This window comes from Hyperolius riggenbachi, chromosome 12, assembly GCF_040937935.1.
Source record: "Hyperolius riggenbachi isolate aHypRig1 chromosome 12, aHypRig1.pri, whole genome shotgun sequence".
NCBI classification, from domain to species: domain Eukaryota; kingdom Metazoa; phylum Chordata; class Amphibia; order Anura; family Hyperoliidae; genus Hyperolius; species Hyperolius riggenbachi.
Window position 1 is genome coordinate 129,862,173 of NC_090657.1, and position 24,997 is coordinate 129,887,169.

At 45.8% G+C, this 24,997-nt stretch overlaps 1 protein-coding gene across 3 annotated transcripts in view; it reads left to right on the plus strand.

The window, feature by feature from the left end:
* SEC14L1 (SEC14 like lipid binding 1) overlaps positions 1-24,997 on the plus strand; it is a 191,450-nt gene that overhangs the window by 110,707 nt on the left and 55,746 nt on the right. For all 3 annotated transcript variants that reach the window (XM_068262007.1, XM_068262006.1, XM_068262008.1), the window contains exons 9-10: positions 35-286; positions 370-548. In XM_068262007.1, the coding sequence (XP_068118108.1) occupies positions 35-286; positions 370-548 (431 nt within the window). The remainder of the gene's footprint in view (positions 1-34; positions 287-369; positions 549-24,997) is intronic.

Consider the following 24,997-nt stretch of genomic DNA (forward strand, 5'->3'; position numbering starts at 1 on the left):
ATGTGGTATTCTATAAACTTTATTCTATTTTCAGATACTAATCCAGATTGTGGATGCCTCTTCAGTGATCACTTGGGACTTTGATGTGTGCAAAGGAGACATCATTTTTAACATTTACCACTCAAAAAGGGCACCTCAAGTGCCCAAACGGGATACTCTTGGAGCTCACGGCATAACCTCTCCTGTTTGCAATAATGTGCAGTTGATTGACAAGGCTTGGCAGTTGGGCCGAGATTATAGCATGGTGGAGTCTCCCCTCAACTGCAAGGAAGGGGAAAGTGTGCAGGTAACCTACCTCTTCTTAATAAATTAAGTTCTCATTTTGTTAGTTGTACTTTGGCCACAATTTTCACCTTGCTCTTTTGACAGGGCTCTCATGTGACCCGCTGGCCGGGTTTCTACATCCTGCAGTGGAAATTTCATAGTATGCCAGCTTGTGCCACCAGCAGCCTTCCACGAGTGGATGATGTTCTTGCCTCCTTGCAGGTCTCCTCTCACAAATGCAAAGTGATGTACTACACAGAGATCATTGGCTCTGAGGATTTCAGGTACTGTTAAATCTGATAAGTCCTGCCAAACTATCAGTTTAAAGGCAACCTACTATCATTGTTTTTAATGATGCAAACCCCAGGACTGCCACCCTCATGCTTGTTTCAGCAATGATTGAGTCACTGACACTGCATGCTTATTCCAGGGGATTTACTCATTCATTTATGAAGGAAGGATAAAGACAGCAATCCTATGACATTGACATTTCAACTGGATTTTCAGTCTAGCTAGTTTATCCTATCTTCCCTTTGTCCATATAGTTAGACCAAGTTTACAGTGAATGTGCTGTGACAGCACATCTGTTACAGGGCACATTCTGTTTGAAAGCAATGGATCCACTTTGGGCTGAATATGCAAACAGTGCACTCATTGTGTGCAGGGCAGGTTCTAGACTTTTTGCTGCCTCAGGCAAACTTGAGGATACCCCCCCCCCCCCATTTGGAATTATCGCACAGCACCCCCACATTTTTACCGCCATTATAGGTAGGTATATAGCCAGGTACAGATGCCCCCTGTATAGGGTAGCCAGGTATAGTTCCTCCAGTGTAGGTAGCTAGTATACTTGCCCCCAGTATAGGTAGCCAATATTGTTGCCCCTGTTTAGGTAGCCAGTATAGTTGCCTTAGTATAGGTACCGTATATACTCGGATACAAGTCGACCTCGTGTATAAGTCGACCCCAATATTTGACCCTCTTAAGCTGGAATTATTTAATTACTCAAGTATAAGTCTATCTAGCAAAGTTAATGGCTGCACAGTAGACTTGAAGCCTTGCACAGGACATAATGAAAATATAGAGAAATGCACCCTGTATGTATTTAGAGAGTTTAGCCTGTCTAATTCCCCCTCATCTATGTCTAATAACAAGTTGTAATTTGATCTCTCCCCTGTGTCACCTGACAAGGCAGATGAGCTCATTTGAAAGCACAGGATGTTAACAATATGCCTGCTTCCATGAAAGCAGGAAGTAGACACACTACAGCTGATACAAATCTTTTAAAGGTTATTATGCTATTGCATATCTTTTAGAGCAGAGAGAAAGATCTAAGATTAGGTCCGCTTTAAACAATACACCCTTCCCAGAGCCCCAGCAGCCAGCATCTCTCTATCCCTCCCCACAGTGCTAAATCACTGGTGTTCCAACATGTTAATATACCCTACAGAATAACATACAAATACTGGCAACACACTGAAAATCCCCCCTCCCTCCCAGCACAACTCTGTAATGTTATGCGCTGGGAAGGTTCCTTTTTCTGTCCCCTTCCCCGCAGTGCTAAAGTCAATTTGTGCTTCCATCCTCTCTCTCCCCCTTCTGTGCGATCTAATGCACAGTGAGCGCTGCAGCAGAAGCGACACAGTCTATTGCTAGCACTGAATCCTCTACGCTCTGTTCATGCTGTAAATGTTCCCCCTTCCTCCCCCTCATCTCCGTGGAAATGTGGGCTGCCTCTCTCTCCCCCTCTGTGTAATGTTAGGTGCCGTTGCAGCAGAAGCCGACACTTAAGTTTTATTGCCAGCACGGTATCCTCCCTTCATGCTGCTCTCTGTCCGTTACCTTAGTACAGCTCTGGTTCCCGATGTCATGTGACTTCATGTGTCATGTGACATCGAGAGTCGCGCTGTACTATTGGACAGAGAGCGGCATGAAGGGAGGATACCGTGCTGGCAATAAAACTTAAGTGTCGGCTTCTGCTGCAACGGCACCTAACATTATTTACACAGAGGGGGAGAGAGGCAGCCCACATTTGCACGGAGATGAGGGGGAGGAAGGGAAGGGGGGAAATTTACAGCATGATAACAACATCAGAGTTGGAGAGAGAGAGAGAGAGAGAGAGAGACGCTCTCCCCCACCCTGCTATAAGTGGGACATTTAGGACTGACTCGAGTATAAAGTGACCCCCCCACTTTTATACTTTGAGTCAGTCCTAAATTTCTCGACTTATAGCCGAGTATATACGATAGCTAGTATAGTTGACCCCGGTACAGGTACTATAGTTGCCCCAGTATAGGTAGCTTATATAGTCGCCCCTGTATTGGTAGCTAGTACAGTTGCCCCAGTAAAGGTAGCTAGTATAGTCTCCCCAGTATAGGTAGAATAGTTGTCCACAGTATAGGTCAGTGATGGCTAACCTTGGCACTCCAGCTGTAACAAAACTACAAATCCCATCATGCCTCTGCCTCCCCAAGTAATGCTTAGAGCTTTCAGAGTATTGCAATGCCTCATAGGATTTGTAGTTCCACCACAGCTGGAGTGCCAAGGTTAGCCATCACTGGTATAGGTAGTATAGTTGTCCTCAGTATAGGTAGTATAGTTACATAGTTGTTTGGATTCAAAAAAGACATGCGTCCATCGCGTTCAACCAGAGAACAAAGTACAACGCCAGCCTGCTCCCTCACATATCCCTGTTAATCCAGAGGAAGGTGAAAAACCCTTATAAGGCATGGTCCAATTAGCCACAAAAGGGATGGCAATCTGATAAAATCCCTGGATCAACACCACTGGGCATTACCTAGTAATTATAGCCATGGATGACTTTCATCGCAAGGAAAGCATCTAAGCCTCCTTTAAAGCAGTCATCAGGGCAAATATAGTAAAAGTAGTGGTACTTACCAAGGGCTTCCTCCAGCCCCAAGCTCCCAGGACCTCCTTCGCCGCAGCTCTGCTCGCAGCCGTTCGCCGGAGCTCCGACCCGGTCCCCGGCGATGACGCCAGAGCGCCTGCGCGATCGGCGCTGTCAATCACCGCCACGTGGGCCCGCAGCGGATTGCGCAGGCGCAGTAGATCTCCAGGTCGCTCTGACGTCATCGCCGGGGACCGGGTCGGAGCTCCGGCGAACGGCTGCGGGCAGAGCTGCGGCGAGGGAGGTCCTGAGAGCTTGGGGCTGGAGGAAGCCCCCAGTAAGTACCACTCATTTTACTATATTTGGCCTGATGAGTCCTTTAAATGTATTTATACATGTTAATTAGATCCCCTCTTAGGCGTATTTTCTCTAGACTAAATAAACCCACCTTTCTTGGTAAGTGAGACCTTCCATCCCTCGTATCAATTTTGTTGCCCATCTCTGCACCTGCTCTAAAACTGCAATATCTTTCCTGTAATGTGGTGCCCAGAACTGAATTCCATATTCCGGATGTGGCCTTACTAGATTTCAACAGGGGCAGTATTATGCTAGCATCCTGAGTTTTTATTTCCCTTTTAATGCATCCCAAAATTTCATTAGCTTTAGTTGCAGCGGCTTGGCATTGAATATGATTATTTAACTTGTTGTCGAATATTATTATTAACTTGTTGCAAAAAATAGCAACATTGCTTTCTACTGCATCTACTAGATCATTAACCTGCCTGGCGTTCTGATTCCCGCGGCCTAGCGCTAGCTACATGATTCCCCCCTCCCTGCGGCGTCCCTCCCACCCCTCCGATCGCCGCCGGCGCAATCACCCGTCCGGAAATCCCGTTCTGAACGGGATTTCCAGGAGGGCTTCCCCCGTCATGACGTCACAGGGAGTCCCGATCCACCCCTCAGCGCTGCCTGGCACTGATTGGCCAGGCAGCGCACGGGGTCTGGGGGGGGGGGAGGCTGCATAGCTGTGGGCGGCGGCGATCAGGCGCAACACGCAGCAAGCAAAGTGCTTGCTGCGTGTTTTTAAAAAAAAATTATTCAAATCGGCCCAGCGGGGCCTGAGCGGCGACCTCCGGCGTCTCTGGACGAGCCTAGCTCGTCCAGAACGCCAGGGAGGTTAATAAATAAATTGAAGAGCACTGGACCCAGTACTGACCCCTGTGGGACCCCACTGCTAACAGTCACCCATTTTGAATATGATCCATTGACCACAACTCTTTGTTTTCTGTCCATTAGCCAGTTCCCTATCCATGCACGCAGACTCTTCCCCAGTCCTTGCATCCTCAACTTTTGCACCAGACTTTGGGGAATAGTGTTGAAGGCCTTTGCAAAGTCCAAGTATATCACATCTACAGCATTCCCAATATCCACATTAGCGTTCACTACCTCATAAAAGCTGAGCATGTTAGTCAACAGGACCTGTTTTTAGTAAACCCATGCTGGTGCTGAGAAAATGCTGAGAAATAAGATTATTTTCTACTATGAAGTCTTGTATAGTATTTCTTAGTAACCCCTCAAATAGTTTGCGTGCAACTGATGTTAAGCTTACAGGTCTATAATTTCCCGGATCTGATTTTTTTGCCCTTCTTAAATAATGGGAAAACGTGGGCTGTACTCAGTATAGGTAGTATAGTTGTCCTCAGTATAGGTAGTATAGTTGACCCCAGTATAGGTTAGCCAGGTAGGTGGCCAGCCTGCTTCCCTCCTTCTAATATCATCCTCACTGCCTTTTCCTACATTTTATTGTAGTTTCTGCTGACAGCAGCCATTTGGTGCTTTGTGCCTTCTCCATGGCAACAACTTCAAGTGTAGATGGAGCTTGTAATGCGAGTGAAGATATTTTCTACTTAAAGGAAACCTGAGACAGAAAAAAAGAATTTATACGTACCTGGGGCTTTTCCAGCCCCCTTCAGGCTGTTAGCTCCCTTGCCGTCCTCCCGGGCTTCCTCGATCCTCCGCTGGCTATCCATGTATAACTTCCAATTGCCTCCTGTCGCTTCATACAACACATGCATGGCCTGGCCACACGCTTCTGGAGATGGGAGTTTTCTTCGCATGAGCAGAATGCTCCTGGCGACGGTAGTGCAATGGGGCTGTGCACGGCCAGTATGTGCACGACTGATGGCAACTGAAAGATATAGCTGGGCAGCTAGCAGAAGATTGAGGCAGCCTGGGAGGGCCGCGAGTAAGCCAATGGCGTGAGTGGAGCGGGAGCAAGACCCAGTTTTGTATAAAGGTTTTCTTTTTTTCATCTCCAGTATACTTTTTAAAGGGAACCTAAGGTGGGAAGCATATGGAGGCTCTCATATTTATTTTTAAACAATACCAGTTGCCTGGCAGTCTTTCTGGCTGCAGTAGTGTCTGAATCACACACCTGAAACAACCATGCAGTTCATAAAGTCAGACTTCAGTTGGAGCTGCATCCTTGTTCATGTTCTGTGGCTAAAAGTATTAGAGGCAGAGGATCAGCAGAATGTCAGGTAATTTGCATTATTCAAAAGGAAATAAATAGCCTACATATTTATCTTACCCTCAAGTTCTCCTTAAAGGTAATAGCTGAGCTACTAAAAATACACCTACTTGCCCGGGGCTTCCTCCAGCCCCTAGCAGCCGCTATGTTCCTCGCCACAGCTTTGCTCTCAGCCGCTGGCTCCCGATCCCTGATGGTGCAGAGGCCGACCTCGCCAGGTCGTCCTCTACTGCGCCTGCACAAGTGCCGCTGTCAATCACTCTCATGTGGTGCGATTGACATCAGTGCTCGCATGGTGTGGGAGTGTACAGTAGAAACCTCAACCATTACAAATAATTTTCTGTTTAAAAAATGTTGTTCGTAGACTTTGGGTGGCAAATCTATTGGCACAAAGGGTGAATTTTGACTGTAATTCAACTTTTAAATAGAACTACATCTAAATTTTAGTTTTCAAGTGCAAGAATTAGGTCAGATTGTTATTGCTGTCAGGGCCCATTCACACTAGAAGCACTTTTCTGAATGTTTTGCGATTGATTAGCGTTTTTTAAAATCGCTCCCTTTCACTTTCATTAAAAAGCAATTTTCAATTGCAAAACGCTCAGGGTCTGTTTCCACTAGTGTGATGCGATTCCGTTGCGGAAAACGAATTTGCATGCAGATGCAAATTGGTATGCAATTGTATGCAAATTTTAACGCGATTTACATTGGTTATGCGAATATGCATGCAGAGAACGCATGCATATTCGCTATAGCGGAAATGCCATCAGAAAAGCAATTCCAGTGTGAATGGGCCCTCACTGCTTCACTTCCTCACTTGTAAAGAGGTGTCAAACTGTCCACAAGGGAAATTAAATCTCTTTCACACAGGCTAGTAGAGGTAGGGAGACTTAGAACTTACAACAGGTTTTTGTACCTCAGTCAGTGTTTGGAGAAAATTCCACACGCCCTTTGACAGTCGTCTTTCAGCCATTCGTGTACTTTGATGGGTTAAAGATGCTGTATTTTCACCTAGAATAGAACGGGTCAGCTCTTAAAGAGAACCCGAGGTGTGTTTAAAGAATGTTATCTGTATACAGAGGCTGGATCTGCCTATACAGCCCAGCCTCTGTTGCTATCCCAAACCCCACTAAGGTCCCCCTGCCCTCTGCAATCCCTCATAAATCACAGCTGTGCTGTGAGGCTGTATTTACATCTGTAGTGTCAGTCTCAGCTGCTCCCCCACCTCCTGCATAGCTCCGGTCCCTGCCCCCGTCCCTTCCCTCCAATCAGCAGGGAGGGAAGGGATGCAGGCGGGGACTGGAGTTCTGCAGGAGGCGGGGAGAGCAGCAGACTGACACTATAGAGTTAAACACAGCCAGCTCTGACAAGCTGTTTGTCAGCAGCATGGCTGTGATTTATGAGGGATTGCAGAGTGCAGGGGAACCTTAGGGGGGTTTGGGATGGCAACAGAGGCTGGGCTGTATAGGCAGATCCAGCCTCTGTATGCAGATAATATTCTTCAAACCCACCTCGGGTTCTCTTTAATAATTCCTTTATCCACAGGTTGTGAGATCACTACTTTGGAATTGGCCCCAAAAAAGTATATAATGGTCACAGAAGGGTATCCATTGAAAAGGGCACCAGAGCGTCTGTGTAAAAGTGCGCCGTTGTTGCCGCGATTAGCGGCTATAATCAGTGAAAAAGCCCCGCGTTATTTTATATTGGCTATCTACCTGGCTAGCTTATACTGGGGGCAACTAAACTGGCTACCAATACTGGAGGCACCTACCTGGCTAGATATGCAGTGGTGGTGACTCCTCTCGGGTGTCCTGGCTGGTACTAGGCTGCGGTCGCTCTCCTTTCTAAAAAATAAACTCCCAAAATGGCTGATACCGTATGTAGTCTGTTTTGAAACCCCTCTTACAGCAGAGAGTGTGTGTGTGTGGGGGGGGGGGGGCTGACTTAAAGTGGACCTGAACTCTTGCACAGGACACAAGGAAAACATAACAGAAATGCACCCTGTATGTATTTAACCACTTAAAGTGGTCTAACACCCAGCATTTCAACTTTGCTTTAAAAGATTGCTTACAGCTTAGAAACGATTATGCCAGATTTTTTTTTTTAGCAGAAATTCACTGTATGGATTAAACATGACATTTTAGTGCTGCGTTTAGCTAGAAATCCTCCTCCGTGCTTAGGTTTAGTTACAAATGTATCTATTTACAAAGTAATAAACAAATACTGCTCTGAGAGAACAAAGAGGGCTTCCCCGGCAGACTTTTCAGAGGTCTAATGGCATTCCAAACAAAGATGCATTTGTAACTAACGATAAGAATGGATGCGGATTCCAAGTTAAAGTGGTCTAACACCCAGCATTTCAACTTTGCTTTAAAAGATTGCTTACAGCTTATAAACTATTATGCCAGATTTTTTTTTTTAGCAGAAATTCACTGAATGGATTAAACATGACATTTTAGTGCTGCATTTAGCTAGAAATGCTCCTCCTGCTTGCTTGTTTAGTTACAAATGTATCTATCTACAATGTAACAAACAAACACTGCTCTGAGAGAACAAAGAGGGCTTCCCCGGCAGGCTTTTCAAAGGTCTATTTGTATTACAAATAAAGATACATTTTGTAACTACAGATAAGAACTGATGTGGATTCCTAGTTAAATCCAACACTAAAATGTCATGTTTAACCCATTCAGTGAATTTCTGCTTAAAAAAAAATCTGGCATAATAGTTTGTAAGCTGTAAGCAATCTTTTAAAGCAAAGTTGTAATGCTGGGTGTTAAACCGCTTTAAATCCAACACTAAAATGTCATGTTTAACCCATTCAGTGAATTTCTGCTTAAAAATCTGGCATAATAATTTCTAAGATGTAAGCAATCTTTTAAAGCAAAGTTGTAATGCTGGGTGTTAAACCGCTTTAAGGACTGCAGTCATAAAACCCCTTAAGGACCAGACACATTTTTTCCATTCAGACCACTGCAGCTTTAACGGTTTATTGCTCGATCATACAACCTACTATCTAAATGAATTTTACCTCCTTTTCTTGTCACTAATACAGCTTTCTTTTAGTGCGATTTGATTGCTGCTATGATTTTTAGTTTTTATTATATTCATCAAAAAAGACATGAATTTTGTCAAAAAAAAATATTTTTTTTAACTTTCTATGCTGACATTTTTCAAATAAAGTAAAATTTCTATATACATTTTTGTCCAAATTTATTGTACTACATGTCTCTGATAAAAAAAAAAATCCAATAAGTGTATATTTATTGGTTTGGGTAAAGGTTATAGCGTTTACAAACTATGGTGCAAAAAGTGAATTTTCCCATTTTGAAGCATCTCTGACTTTTCTGAGCACCTGTCATGTTTCATGAGGTGCTAGAATTCCAGGATAGTATAAATACCCCCCAAATGACCCCATTTTGTAAAGAAGACATCCCAAAGTATTAACGAAGAGGCATGGTGAGTTCATAGAATATTTTTTTTGTCAGCATGCACACAGCTTATGCTGGTGTATGTGCATGGTGCGCATGGATACATTACGTTAGCTCCCTTGTGCGATTGGTATGATGCGCTATCTGTCCCAGGAGAGGACGTCAGGATGTGTGCTCCTAATCCCTTGATAAGTTTGATGCAATGAATGTTTGCATGTCTGCACTATGCACGACAGGGCCAGAGTTAGGACACCTACGTTTACCTGGGTACTTCTGCGCAGTGTAGGTGACTAAGCATAAGAATGCATTCTTCTGTGAACGAAGACCCCGGCTTTTAGCTTAGCTGTAGGGATAACAGTGGTGCCTGGATGAGTGAATCCCGTGGATGCAATTGTTTGAACATTTGCATGCAAGAATGCGAAGGTTTACTGATTTTTGCTTTTTTTTTCCTGCGTAAAATGAGCCATAAATTACTTTTCTCCTATGTTGCTGTCACTTACAGTAGGTAGTAGAAATCTGACATTACTGACAGATTTTGGGCTAGCCATGGGCAAACTTGGCCCTCCAGCTGTTACGGAACTACAAATCCCACAATGCATTTGCCTTCGAGTCATGACTGTGGCTGTCAGACTCCTGCAAAGCATTGTGGGACTTGTAGTTCCTCAACCGCTGGAGGGCCAAGTTTGCGCATGCCTGGACTAGCCCATCTTCTCATAGGGGGGTTCTCAGGGTTTTCTTTACTTTTAAAAGCAGTTAGTGAATGGCAATTGCTCCGTCCAACTGCCAAAATAGTGTGCAGGGAGGCTGTCCAGCATCTTTGTATAAAGATTTTTCAGGGTATGTATTTATAAAGAATAAAGGCCCTGCTGAGCATCCCCTATGGAGGGATGGACTAGCACAAAATCTGTCGGTAACGTCAGATTTCTAATACCTACTGTAAGTGACAGCAACATAGGAGAAAGGTAATTTATGCCTCATTTTACTCTGGGAGAAATGTACTGTATATACTCGCAAGCAAGCCGAATTTTTCACCCCCCAAAAGTGGCCCAAAAGTTGGGGGGTCGGCTTGCTTGCGAGTCATGGGTGGGTAGGTGGGTGGGTAGGTGGCGCCCCCCGCTGCTGTGATGACGGAGGAAACCATAGAGAGCGGTTTCCATAGTAACGGCATCGCCGCTACAGGAAGTCGCTCTCTATGGTTTCCTCCGTCATCACAGCAGCGAGGGTCGCGCTGCTGTGAATTAGTTAGTTACCGGAGCAGGACGGGGATAGAGGAAGCGGCGCCGCCTAAGGTAATAGCAGCGGCGGCCGCGGGGTGAGCAGGGAGGGGCACTAGCTACCTACCCACCCACCTACCCATACTGGGGCACTATGCTAGATATACTGGGGCACTATACTAGGGCACTATACTAGCTATACCGAGCACTATACTAGCTAAACTGGGGCACTTCACTAGCTATACTGAGCACTATACTAGCTAAACTGGGGCACTTTACTAGCTATACTGAGCACTATACTGACTATACTGGGGCACTATGCTAGTTATACTGGGGCACTATGCTAGCTATACTGGGGCACTATGCTAGCTATACTGGGGCACTATGCTAGCTATACTGAGCACTATACTAGCTAAACTGAGCACTATACTAGCTAAACTGAGCACTATACTAGCTAAACTGAGCACTATACTAGCTAAACTGGGGCACTATACTAGCTAAACTGGGGCACTATACTAGCTAAACTGGGGCACTATACTAGCTAAACTGGGGCACTATACTAGCTAAACTGGGGCACTTCACTAGCTATACTGAGCACTATACTAGCTATACTGAGCACTATACTAGCTATACTGAGCACTATACTAGCTATACTGAGCACTATACTAGCTATACTGAGCACTATACTAGCTATACTGAGCACTATACTAGCTAAACTGGGGCACTATACTAGCTAAACTGGGGCACTATACTAGCTAAACTGGGGCACTATACTAGCTAAACTGGGGCACTATACTAGCTAAACTGGGGCACTTTACTAGCTATACTGAGCACTATACTAGCTATACTGGGCACTATACTAGTGATACTGGGCACTATACTAGCTATACTGGGACACACTAGGGGAATAAGGCAGCCAGCATTTCCTACCCCCGGCTTATATGGGGGTCAATCATTTTTCCCTGTTTTTTCAGGTGAAAGTTGGGGGGGTCGGCTTACATGCGGGTCGGCTTGCTTGCGAGTATATACGGTACTCCTTATTTGAATGTGTTTTAAATTCTAAGATTTACGCGACAATTCCTCCTTAACCACATAACGTCCGCCCACAGCCGATGGGCGGACGCAATGACTGGGCCTAAAAGACCTCTGTCAGCCGATAGGCTGACCTGGGGGGGGGGGGGGGGGCGTGGTTATGTGGCGATCGCGCCACTGGTGACGCGATCGGCCGCCGGCAGTAGGCTCCGCCCACCGGCCGTTCGGAAGCACCGGTGGGTTATTATCCCCTCGATCGCTGCAAGTAAAGCGTATAATACGCTTTGTAATGTATACAAAGCATATTATACAGGCTGCCTCCTGCCCTGGTGGTCCCAGTGATCGAGGGACCACCAGGGCAGGTTGCAGCCCTCCTAGTGAGCACACACACACACTGATCTGGCCCCCCCTGATCGCCCACAGCACCCATCAGACTCAAGTCCCCCCCCCCGCCCACCCCTCAGACCCCTGTTTGCACCCAATCACCCCCCTAATCACCCATCAATCACTCCCTGTCACTATCAACGCTATTTTTTTAATTAGGTCCTAAACTTCCCCCTGGCTGCTCCTGGTCACCCCCCCCCCACCCCTCAGTTCCTCCCCAGACCCCCCCCCCCCCCCCATGTACTGTACATCTATTCTCCCCTGTAATCACACGCTGATCACCTGTCAATCACCCCCTGTCACCACCTGTCACTGCTACCCATCAGATCAGACCCCTATCTGCCCCTTGGGCAGCCAATCACCCGCCCACACCCTCAGACCTCAGCCCTGATCACCTCGCCAGTGCATTGCTTGCATCTATTCTCCCCTCTAATCACACACTGATCACCTATCAATCACCCTGTCACCACCTGTCACTGCTGATGAGATCAGACCCTAAACTGCCCCCTGCGGGCACCCAAACACCTGTCTTGAATGTATTGATTGCGGTCTTATTGGTCTACGCACCCATCACATGCCCATGTTTTCTGCTGCCATGTCCAGGTCACGATTTGAGAACTTCCTGCACTTCAGTGCCAATACACCCTGTCATCTAAGAGGCCACCCTGCTTATGACCAGTTCCATAAAATTTGCCCCCTCATAGACCACCTGTCATCAAACTTTGCAGATGCTTATACCCCTGAACAGTCATTTTGAGGCATTTGGTTTCCAGACTACTCCTCACGGTTTTGGGCCCCTAAAATGCCAGGGCAGTATAGGAACCCCCCAACTGACCCCATTTTAGAAAGACACCCCAAGGTATTCCGTTAGGTGTATGGTGAGTTCATAGAAGATTTTATTTTTTGTTACAAGTTAGTGGAAAATGACACTTTGATTTTTATTGTGGTTTTTTTTTTCACAAAGTGTCATTTTCCACTAACTTGTAACAAAAAAATAAAATCTTCTATGAACTTGCCATACACCTAACGGAATACCTTGGGGTGTCTTCTTTCTAAAATGGGGTCACTTGGGGGGTTCCTATACTGCTCTGGTATTTTAGGGGCCCTAAACCGTGAGGAGTAGTCAAGAAACCAAATGCCTCAAAATGACCTGTGAATAGGACGTTGGGCCCCTTTGCGCACCTATGCTGCAAAAAAGTTTCCCACATGTGGTATCGCCGTACTCAGGAGTAGTATAATGTGTTTTGGGGTGTATTTTTACACATACCCATGCTGGGTGGGAGAAATATCTCTGTAAATGACAATTTTTTTATTTATTTATTTTTTACACGCAATTGTCCATTTACAGAGATATTTCTCCCACCCAGCATGGGTATGTGTAAAAATACACCCCAAAACACATTATACTACTCCTGAGTACGGCGATACCACATGTGGGACACTTTTTTGCAGCATAGGTGCGCAAAGGGGCCCAACGTCCTATTCACAGGTCATTTTGAGGCATTTGGTTTCAAGACTACTCCTCACGGTTTAGGGCCCCTAAAATGCCAGAGCAGTATAGGAACCCCACAAATAACCCCGTTTTAGAAAGAAGACACCCCAAGGTATTCTGTTAGGAGTATGGTGAGTTCATAGATTTTATTTTTTGTCAGGAAGGTTAAGGGGCGAAAATACTGTGGTCCTTAAGTGGTTAAAGAGTTTAGCCTGAGCAATTCCCTCTCATGTGTGTCTATTAATTAGTTGTAATTTTAAACTGTGCAAATTTAAACTGTGCAAATGTATTTTAGAATTTGTATCAGCTGTAACAAATGTTTTTTTGTTTAAAGGTTATTATGCTGTTGTATATCTTTTAGAGCCGAGAGGAAGTTCTGCATTTGCCTTCGAGTCATGACTGTGGCTGTCAGACTCCTGCAAAGCATTGTGGGACTTGTAGTTCCTCAACCGCTGGAGGGCCAAGTTTGCGCATGCCTGGACTAGCCCATCTTCTCATAGGGGGGTTCTCAGGGTTTTCTTTACTTTTAAAAGCAGTTAGTGAATGGCAATTGCTCCGTCCAACTGCCAAAATAGCGTGCAGGGAGGTTGTCCAGCATCTTTGTATAAAGATTTTTCAGGGTATGTATTTATAAAGAATAAAGGCCCTGCTGAGCATCCCCTATGGAGGGATGGACTAGCACAAAATCTGTCGGTAACGTCAGATTTCTAATACCTACTGTAAGTGACAGCAACATAGGAGAAAGGTAATTTATGGCTCATTTTACTCTGGGAGAAATGTACCGTATATACTCGCAAGCAAGCCGAATTTTTCACCCCCCAAAAGTGGCCCAAAAGTTGGGGGGTCGGCTTGCTTGCGAGTCATGGGTGGGTGGGTAGGTGGCGCCCCCCGCTGCTGTGATGACGGAGGAAACCATAGAGAGCGGTTCCCATAGTAACGGCATCGCCGCTACAGGAAGTCACTCTCTATGGTTTCCTCCGTCATCACAGCAGCGAGGGTCGCGCTGCTGTGAATTAGTTAGTTACCGGAGCAGGACGGGGATAGAGGAAGCGGCGCCGCCTAAGGTAATAGCAGCGGCGGCCGCGGGGGGAGCAGGGAGGGGCACTAGCTACCTACCCACCCACCTACCCATACTGGGGCACTATGCTAGATATACTGGGGCACTATACTAGGGCACTATACTAGCTATACCGAGCACTATACTAGCTAAACTGGGGCACTTCACTAGCTATACTGAGCACTATACTGAGCACTATACTAGCTAAACTGGGGCACTTTACTAGCTATACTGAGCACTATACTGACTATACTGGGGCACTATGCTAGCTATACTGGGGCACTATGCTAGCTATACTGGGGCACTATGCTAGCTATACTGGGGCACTATGCTAGCTATACTGGGGCACTATGCTAGCTATACTGGGGCACTATGCTAGCTATACTGAGCACTATACTAGCTATACTGAGCACTATACTAGCTAAACTGAGCACTATACTAGCTAAACTGGGGCACTATACTAGCTAAACTGGGGCACTATACTAGCTAAACTGGGGCACTATACTAGCTAAACTGGGGCACTATACTAGCTAAACTGGGGCACTATACTAGCTAAACTGGGGCACTATACTAGCTAAACTGGGGCACTTCACTAGCTATACTGAGCACTATACTGAGCACTATACTAGCTATACTGAGCACTATACTAGCTATACTGAGCACTATACTAGCTAAACTGGGGCACTATACTAGCTAAAGTGGGGTACTATACTAGCTAAACTGGGGCACTTTACTAGCTACAGTGGAGGAAATAATTATTTGACCCCTCACTGATTTTGTAAGTTTGTCCAATGACAAAGAAATGAAAAGTCTCAGAACAGTATCATTTCAATGGAAGGTTTATTTTAACAGTGGCAGATAGCACATCAAAAGGAAAATCGAAAAAATAACCTTAAATAAAAGATAGCAACTGATTTGCATTTCATTGAGTGAAATAAGTTTTTGAACCCTCTAACAATAAAATACTTAATACTTAGTGGAAAAACCCTTGTTTGCAAGCACAGAGGTCAAACGTTTCTTGTAATTGATGACCAAGTTTGCACACATTTTAGGAGGAATGTTGGTCCACTCCTCTTTGCAGATCATCTCTAAATCCCTAAGGTTTCAAGGCTGTCTCTGTGCAACTCTGAGCTTGAGCTCCCTCCATAGGTTTTCTATTGGATTAAGGGCCAGAGACTGACTAGGCCACTCCATGACCTTAATGTGCTTCTTCTTGAGCCACTCCTTTGTTGCCTTTGCTGTATGTTTTGGGTCATTGTCGTGTTGGAACACCCATCCACGACCCATTTTCAGTTTCCTGGCAGAGGGAAGGAGGTTGTCGTTCAGGATTTCACGATACATGGCTCCGTCTATTTTCACGTTAATGCGATTAAGTTGTCCTGTGCCCTTAGCAGAAAAACACCCCCAAAGCAAAATGTTTCCACCCCCATGCTTGACGGTGGGGACGGTGTTTTGGGGGTCATAGGCAGCATTTTTCTTCCTCCAAACACAGCGAGTTGAGTTAATGCCAAAGAGCTTTATTTTGGTCTCATCAGACCACAGCACCTTCTCCCAGTCACTCACAGAATCATTCAGGTGTTCATTGGCAAACTTCAGACGGGCCTGCACATGTGCCTTCTTGAGCAGGGGGACCTTGCGAGCCCTGCAGGATTTTAATCCGTTGCGGTGTAATGTGTTTCCAATGGTTTTCTTGGTGACTGTGGTCCCTGCTAATTTGAGGTCATTCACTAACTCCTCCCGTGTAGTTCTAGGATGCTTTTTCACCTTTCTCAGAACCATTGACACCCCACGAGGTGAGATCTTGCGTGGAGCCCCAGAGCGAGGTCGATTGATGGTCATTTTGTGCTCCTTCCATTTTCGAACAATCGCACCAACAGTTATCACCTTCTCTCCCAGCTTCTTGCTAATGGTTTTGTAGCCCATTCCAGCCTTGTGCAGGTCTACAATTTTGTCTCTGACATCCTTGGACAGCTCTTTGGTCTTTCCCATGTTGGAGAGTTTGGAGTCTGCTTGATTGATTGATTCTGTGGACAGGTGTCTTTTATACAGGTGACTAGTTAAGACAGGTGTCCTTAATGAGGGTGACTAATTGAGTAGAAGAGTCTAACCACTCTGTGGGAGCCAGAACTCTTAATGTTTGTTAGGGGTTCAAAAACTTATTTCACTCAATAAAATGCAAATCAGTTGCTATCTTTTTTTAAGGTTATGTTTTAGATTTTCCTTTTGATGTGCTATCTGCCACTGTTAAAATAAACCTACCATTGAAATGATACTGTTCTGAGACTTTTCATTTCTTTGTCATTGGACAAACTTACAAAATCAGTGAGGGGTCAAATAATTATTTCCTCCACTGTATACTGAGCACTATACTAGCTATACTGGGCACTATACTAGCTATACTGGGCACTATACTAGTGATACTGGGCACTATACTAGCTATACTGGGACACACTAGGGGAATAAGGCAGCCAGCATTTCCTACCCCCGGCTTATATGGGGGTCAATCATTTTTCCCTGTTTTTTCAGGTGAAAGTTGGGGGGGTCGGCTTACATGCGGGTCGGCTTGCTTGCGAGTATATACGGTACTCCTTATTTGAATGTGTTTTAAATTCTAAGATTTACGCGACAATTCCTGCTTAACCACATAACGTCCGCCCACAGCCGATGGGCGGACGCAATGACTGGGCCTAAAAGACCTCTGTCAGCCGATAGGCTGACCTGGGGGGGGGGGGGGGCGTGGTTATGCGGCGATCGCGCCACTGGTGACGCGTTCGGCCGCCGGCAGTAGGCTCCGCCCAACGGCCGTTCGGAAGCACCGGTGGGTTATTATCCCCTCGATCGCCGCAAGTAAAGCGTATAATACGCTTTGTAATGTATACAAAGCATATTATACAGGCTGCCTCCTGCCCTGGTGGTCCCAGTGATCGAGGGACCACCAGGGCAGGTTGCAGCCCTCCTAGTGAGCACACACACACACACTGATCTGGCCCCCCCTGATCGCCCACAGCACCCATCAGACTCAAGTCCCTCCCCCCCCCCGCCCACCCCTCAGACCCCTGTTTGCACCCAATCACCTTCCTAATCACCCATCAATCACTCCCTGTCACTATCAACGCTATTTTTTTTAATTAGGTCCTAAACTGCCCCCTGGCTGCTCCTGGTCACCCCCACCCCTCAGATCCTCCCCAGACACCCCCCCCCCCCCATGTACTGTACATCTATTCTCCCCTGTAATCACACGCTGATCACCTGTCAATCACCCCCTGTCACCACCTGTCACTGCTACCCATCAGATCAGACCCCTATCTGCCTCTTGGGCAGCCAATCACCCGCCCACACCCTTAGACCTCAGCCCTGATCACCTCGCCAGTGCATTGCTTGCATCTATTCTCCCCTCTAATCACACACTGATCACCTATCAATCACCCTGTCACCACCTGTCACTGCTGATGAGATCAGACCCTAAACTGCCCCCTGCGGGCACCCAAACACCTGTCCACACCCTCAGATAGCCCCCCAGACCCCCTCTGATCAACTCGCCAGTGCATTGCTTGCAAATATTCTCCCCTGTAATCACCTACTGATCACCCCGTCACCCCCTGTCACGGCTACCCATCAATTAGGTCCTAATCTGCCCCCTGCGGGCTTCTGATCACCCGGCCAAACCCACACCCTCCCCACCGCAGTGACAGAAATTTTTTTTTCTGATCACTGCTGGTACGACTTAATTGTGGCTGAGACCAACCGTTATGCCACACAATATGCAACCGCCAATCCAAGAAGCTACTATGCCCAGCCTTTTCGGTGGAAGCCACTCCAAGTTTCTGAACGTAACATTTTTTGGGGCCTTCTCCTTAACATGGGTCTAGTCAAAAAGAATGTATTGCGGTCTTATTGGTCTACGCACCCATCACATGCCCATGTTTTCTGCTGCCATGTCCAGGTCACGATTTGAGAACTTCCTGCACTTCAATGCCAATACATCCTGTCATCTAAGAGGCCACCCTGCTTATGACCAGTTCCATAAAATTTGCCCCCTCATAGACCACCTGTCATCAAACTTTGCAGATGCTTATACCCCTGAACAGTCATTTTGAGGCATTTGGTTTCCAGACTACTCCTCACGGTTTTGGGCCCCTAAAATGCCAGGGCAGTATAGGAACCCCCCCAACTGACCCCATTTTAGAAAGACACCCCAAGGTATTCCGTTAGGTGTATGGTGAGTTCATAGAAGATTTTATTTTTTGTTACAAGTTAGTGGAAAATGACACTTTGTAAAAAAAAAAACACAATAAAAATCAAAGTGTCATTTTCCACTAACTTGTAACAAAAAATAAAATCTTCTATGAACTCACCATACACCTAACGGAATACCTTGGGGTGTTTTCTTTCTAAAATGGGGTCACTTGGGGGGTTCCTATACTGCTCTGGTATTTTAGGGGCCCTAAACCGTGAGGAGTAGTCAAGAAACCAAATGCCTCAAAATGACCTGTGAATAGGACGTTGGGCCCCTTTGCGCACCTATGCTGCAAAAAAGTTTCCCACATGTGGTATCGCCGTACTCAGGAGTAGTATAATGTGTTTTGGGGTGTATTTTTTACACATACCCATGCTGGGTGGGAGAAATATCTCTGTAAATGACAATTTTTTTATTTATTTACTTTTTACACGCAATTGTCCATTTACAGAGATATTTCTCCCACCCAGCATGGGTATGTGTAAAAATACACCCCAAAACACATTATACTACTCCTGAGTACGGCGATACCACATGTGGGACACTTTTTTGCAGCATAGGTGCGCAAAGGGGCCCAACGTCCTATTCACAGGTCATTTTGAGGCATTTGGTTTCAAGACTACTCCTCACGGTTTAGGGCCCCTAAAATGCCAGAGCAGTATAGGAACCCCACAAATAACCCCGTTTTAGAAAGAAGACACCCCAAGGTATTCTGTTAGGAGTATGGTGAGTTCATAGATTTTATTTTTTGTCACAAGTTAGAGGAAAATGACACTTTGTGAAAAAAAAAAACAATAAAAATCCTTTTCCGCTAACTTGTGACAAAAAATAAAATCTTCTATGAACTCACCATACTCCTAACAGAATACCTTGGGGTGTCTTCTTTCTAAAACGGGGTTATTTGTGGGGTTCCTATACTGCCCTGGCATTTTACGGGCCCTAAACCGTGAGGAGTAGTCTTGAAACCAAATGTCTCAAAATGACCCGTGAAATCCTAAAGGTACTCATTGGACTTTGGGCCCCTTAGCGCAGTTAGGGTGCAAAAAAGTGCCATACGTGGTATCGCCGTACTCAAGAGAAGTAGTATAATGTGTTTTGGGGTGTATTTTTACACATACCCATGCTGGGTGGGAGAAATCTCTCTGTAAATGGACAATTGGTGGAAAAAAAACTAAAAATTGTCATTTATAGAGATTTCTCCCACACCCTAAAACACATTATACTACTTCTCCTCAGTACGGCAATACCACATGTGTGGCACATGTTTGCAGCCTAACTGCGCTAAAGGGCCCAAAGTCCAATGAGCACCTTTAGGCTTTACAGGGGTGCTTACAATTTAGCACCCCCAAAATGCCAGGACAGTAAACACACCCCACAAATGACCCCATTTTGGAAAGAAGACACTTCAAGGTATTCAGAGAGGGGCACGGTGAGTCCGTGGCAGATTTCATTTTTTTTTTTGTCACAAGTTAGCAGAAATGGAAACTTTTTTTTTTTGTCTCAGTGTCATTTTCCACTAACTTGTGCCAAAAAATAAAATCTTCTATGAACTCACCATGCCTCTTAGTGAATACTTTGGGATGTCTTCTTTCTAAAATGGGGTCATTTGGGGGGTATTTATACTATCCTGGAATTCTAGCACCTCATGAAACATGACAGGTGGTCAGAAAAGTCAGAGATGCTTCAAAATGGTAAAATTCACTTTTTGCACCATAGTTTGTAAACTCTATAACTTTTACCCAAACCAATAAATATACACTGAATGGTTTTTTGTTTTTTTTTGTTCTCAAAGACATGTAGCACAATAAATTTGGACAAAAATGTATACAGAAATTTTACTTTATTTGACACATTTTATCACAAAGTAAAAAAAAATCATTTTTTTGACAAAATTCATGTCTCTTTTGATGAATATAATAACTAAAAATCGCAGCAGCAATTTAAATAGCACCGAAATAAAGCTGTATTAGTGACAACAAAAGGAGGTAAAATTCATTTAGATGGTAGGTTGTATGACCAAGCAATAAACTGTTAAAGCTGCAGTGGTCTGAATGGAAAAAAAACGGTCTGGTCCTTAACCCTCCTGGCGGTTTATTAAAATCCGCCAGGGGGCAGCACAGCCGTTTTTTTTACATTTTTTTTTTTTTATTATTTTTATATCATGTAGCTTCCCCTGTCGCCATGGCGACGGGCGGGATGACGTCACCGACGTCCTCGACGTCTTGACGTCAAAGGGGACTCCGATCCACCCCTCAGCGCTGCCTAACACTGATTGGGCAAGCAGCGCATGGGGTCTGGGGGGGTGGGGGCTGCGGCGCGGCGGATCGGCGTGGTGCGGCGGCGATTGCAAAGTGCTAGCTGCGTGTAGCAAAAAAAAAAAAATTATGCAAATCGGCCCAGCAGGGCCTGAGCGGTGCCTTCCGGCGGCATAGCCCGAGCTCAGCTCGGGCTTACCGTCAGGAAGGTTAAGGGGCGAAAAGACTGTGGTCCTTAAGTGGTTAAAGAGTTTAGCCTGAGCAATTCCCTCTCGTGTGTCTATTAATTAGTTGTAATTTGAAACTGTGCAAATTTAAACTGTGCAAATGTATTTTAGAATTTGTATCCGCTGTAACAAATGTTTTTTTGTTTTAGGGCCCGTTTCCACTAGCGCGAATTCGCATGCAGACAACGCATGCGGATTCGCATAGGCAATAGAAGTGGATGGGACTGTTTCCACTTGTCAGTTTTCATTTGCGTTTTTATGTGCAGGATTTTTCTGCACAGTAGACCCTGCAGAATTCGCCTGCGTGTGGAATGCAGGCGAATCGCAGGCAATGTATTTAATAGGGAAATCGCATGCGTTTTTTGCATGCGTTTTTTCCCGCGATTTCGCGTGCGATTTCGCATTGAAAGTAATGTAAATTGACACAGGCAGTGACATGGTTAAAATCGCATATACCCTGCCTATGCGAAATCGCATGCGAAATCGCGGCAAAAAACGCATGCGGAATCGCATCCGCATGCTATTTTGTCAGCGGTGATATGCGGCGATTCCGCACCGCACTAGTGGAAACGGGCCCTAAAGGTTATTATGCTGTTGTATATCTTTTAGAGCCGAGAGGAAGTTCTGAGTTCAGGTCCACTTTAACCTGCCTGGCGTTCTATTAAGATCGCCAGGCAGGCTGCGGGAGGGCTTTTTTTTAATAAAAAAAAAACTATTTCATGCAGCCAACTGAAAGTTGGCTGCATGAAAGCCCACTAGAGGGCGCTCCGGAGGCGTTCTTCCGATCGCCTCCGGCGCCCAGAATAAACAAGGAAGGCCGCAATGAGCGGCCTTCCTTGTTTTGCTTACATCGTCGCCATAGCGACGAGCGGAGTGACGTCATCGACGTCAGCCGACGTCCTGACGTCAGCCGCCTCCGATCCAGCCCTTAGCGCTGGCCGGAACTTTTTGTTCCGGCTACGCTGGGCTCAGGCGGCTGGGGGGACCCTCTTTCGCCGCTGCTCGCGGTGGATCGCCGCAGAGCGGCGGCGATCAGGCAGCACACGCGGCTGGCAAAGTGCCGGCTGCGTGTGCTGCTTTTTATTTCAGCCAAATCGGCCCAGCAGGGCCTGAGCGGCAGGCTCCGGCGGTACTGGACGAGCTGAGCTCGTCCAGACCGCCCAGCAGGTTAATCACAACAGGGGTGAAGAAGAGATAAAATTGAAGTGTTCCATGCTACTGGCTGTCTACACTCTGACATTTTTTTTTTTCAACTTTAGTTTTATTGACTGAAAAAAAACATAGGCTTTATGCATGTACAGTTATAGTCAGGTTATACATTTATAGAAATGTCTATAGGCAGCCGTGCATTAAAGGGACACTTAAGTCAAACAAAAAAAATTAGTTTTACTCACCTAGGGCTTCCAATAGCCCCCTGCAGCTGTCCGGTGCCCTCGCTATCTCCCTCCGATCCTCCTGGCCCCGCCAGCAGCCACTTCCTGTTTCAGTGACAGGAGCTGACAGGCTGGGGACGCAAGTGATTCTTCGCATTCCCAGACACATTAGCACCCTCTATGCTGCTATATGGTATATGATATATGCTATAGCAGCATCGATTGCGCTATTGTGGCCAGGAACACGAAGAATCACTCGCGTCCCCAGCCTGTCAGCTCCTGTCACCGAAACAGGAAGTGGCTGCCGGCGGGGCCAAGAGGATCGGAGGGAGATGGCGAGGGCACCGGACAGCTGCAGCGGGCAATAGAAAGCCCCAGGTGAGTAAAACTCATTTTTTTTGTTTGACTTAAGTGTCCCTTTAAGTGGCTTTAATGGACCCTTGAATAGGGTGATAAGTCCAAAGCATCGTCTGTAGTAGGATAATGCAGTCTATTACCATGACCACGGGCGAAGGAGTCCAGGCTGCCGGGTAGAGAGTTAGAACTGTGGCATGCTGCATAGAATAGCATAAAGAGTAAGAATACCACTAAACAAAACAAAGAACAACAACAAAATACAGACAAACAGTGTCCGAAATCAAGCATGTAAACAGGGCATGGGAGATTTCCGAGGTCATACCAATCTGAAAAACAGTATCAGCAGTACCTGGATATCTATTGTTTTGGTTCAACTAAGGTGTCCTATTGATTAAGGGCTCAGTGTGTCCCCTCTGAGGAAATCCAATCGGACCAGCAGCTCTACGTACCTAAAAAGTGGTCTGGTTTATTAGAGATGGATGAGGTAAGGTATTCCATTGAATATAGTTCTTTCACTTTGGTGATCAGATTTGCTTTAGAGGGCGGGGGACTCTTCCAGGTTTTTGCCAATAAGGAGAGGGCCGCATTGCAGACCTGGGCTATAAATGCATTAGCATATTTGGTTAGCTTAGGTAGGTGCTTATGGAATAGGGCCACCCACGGGTCTAGCTGGACCTCTCGTCCCAGTACCTCCGATATCAACCTAAAGCTCGTGACCCAGAATGAGCGGACCATTGGACAGCTCCACCAGCAATGCAGCTGATCTGCACTTTGACCGCATCCCCTGTAACATAGATCGGAGGGGATCAAACCCCATTGAAACAGCTTAGCTGGGGTGCGATACCAGTAATATAGGATCTTGTATGGGCGTTCTTTAAGTATAATGTTGGTAGAGGATTTAGCCATGCTACTGTATATTGAGAGTCATGCTTTATCATCTAAAGAGCATTGTAATCTATCCTGCCATTTGCTCATAGCCAAAGTAATGTCGTCTAGGGTTTGATACCATAGAATTGAATACATTTCGGAGATAAGACCTTTCTTTATTGATCTATTAAGGAACTCTTTTTCTATTTCGTGGAGGTCCGTTCTCAGGTCCCTCTTTATTAATGTTTGTGTGTATCCCCTTAATTGAAGATATCGAAAGATCTCAGATAGGGGCAGAGAGTGTTTTCTAGAAAGGTCCCCCCAGGAGAGTATCTGGCCCTCTGATATTATGTCCCTGATGCAAGTGATACCCCTTTTGGTCCATTTTAACCATATCTGGAGGTCCAGACCTGGAGGTAAGTCTTTATTACCAAAGAAAGAGGTCAGCTGTGAGCTACTATTTTTAAGGCCCAGCGATTTGGCTATGTTTTTCCATATAGTTAAGGAAGTTTGTATTATATGTGATTGGCTTGGGCAGGTAATGTTGGGGCTAGCTGTCCAGATAAGGTTAAAGATAGGAAAGGGTCTAACTAAAGATGCTTCAAGGTCTACCCATCTATTCACCCCCTCCCGAGTAGCCCATTGAATGATCTGGGCTAGTCTAGATGCTCGATAATAATGTAAAAGTTTGGGGGCTCTGAACCCTCCCTGTAGTTTGCTTCTAGCTAAGAATTGATATCTGATCCTAGGGGGGGCGGTTTCCCCAAACAAACCTTATGTGGGACTGGAGCCTCCGAATGTCTTTTGTAACAACAGCTATAGGTAGGGCCCTAAATAAATACAGAATTTTGGGTAAGATGGTCATCTTCACAGCTGCGATTCGCCCCATGAGAGAGATGCCATATTGTGACCACTCATTTAGTAATCAATGGAGGGTATGTAGCATGGGAGGATAGTTTGCTTTATAGAGGGATTCCTTTTCAGGGGTCAGAAGAATACCCAAGTACTTGAGGGCCTTGTCTCTAAATTTAAATCCAAAGGAGAAAGAGAGTGCCTGCTTCTGGGTTTCAGACATGCCTATTGCCATGGCTTCTGATTTAGTTTTATTTATTTTGAAGCCCGATGTTTTGCTAAAGCTGTCGAGGATTTTAAAGAGATTAGGGAGAGAGACCTGTGGGTTAGAGAGTGTACACATGGTATCGTCCACAAAGAGTGCAATCTTGTAGGCAGACCCTCCAATACCTATCCCCGAGATGTCCGGACTGTTTCTGACCTGGATGGCAAGAGGCTCAATACAGAGTGCAGATAACAGGGGGGAGAGGGGGCACCCCTGTCTTGTCCCGTTAAGTATTGGGAAGTGTTGCGAAGAGAGCCCCATATTACTCACAGTCGCTGTCGGTCCCGTGTACATGCTTCTGACTATATTCATGAAGCTGGC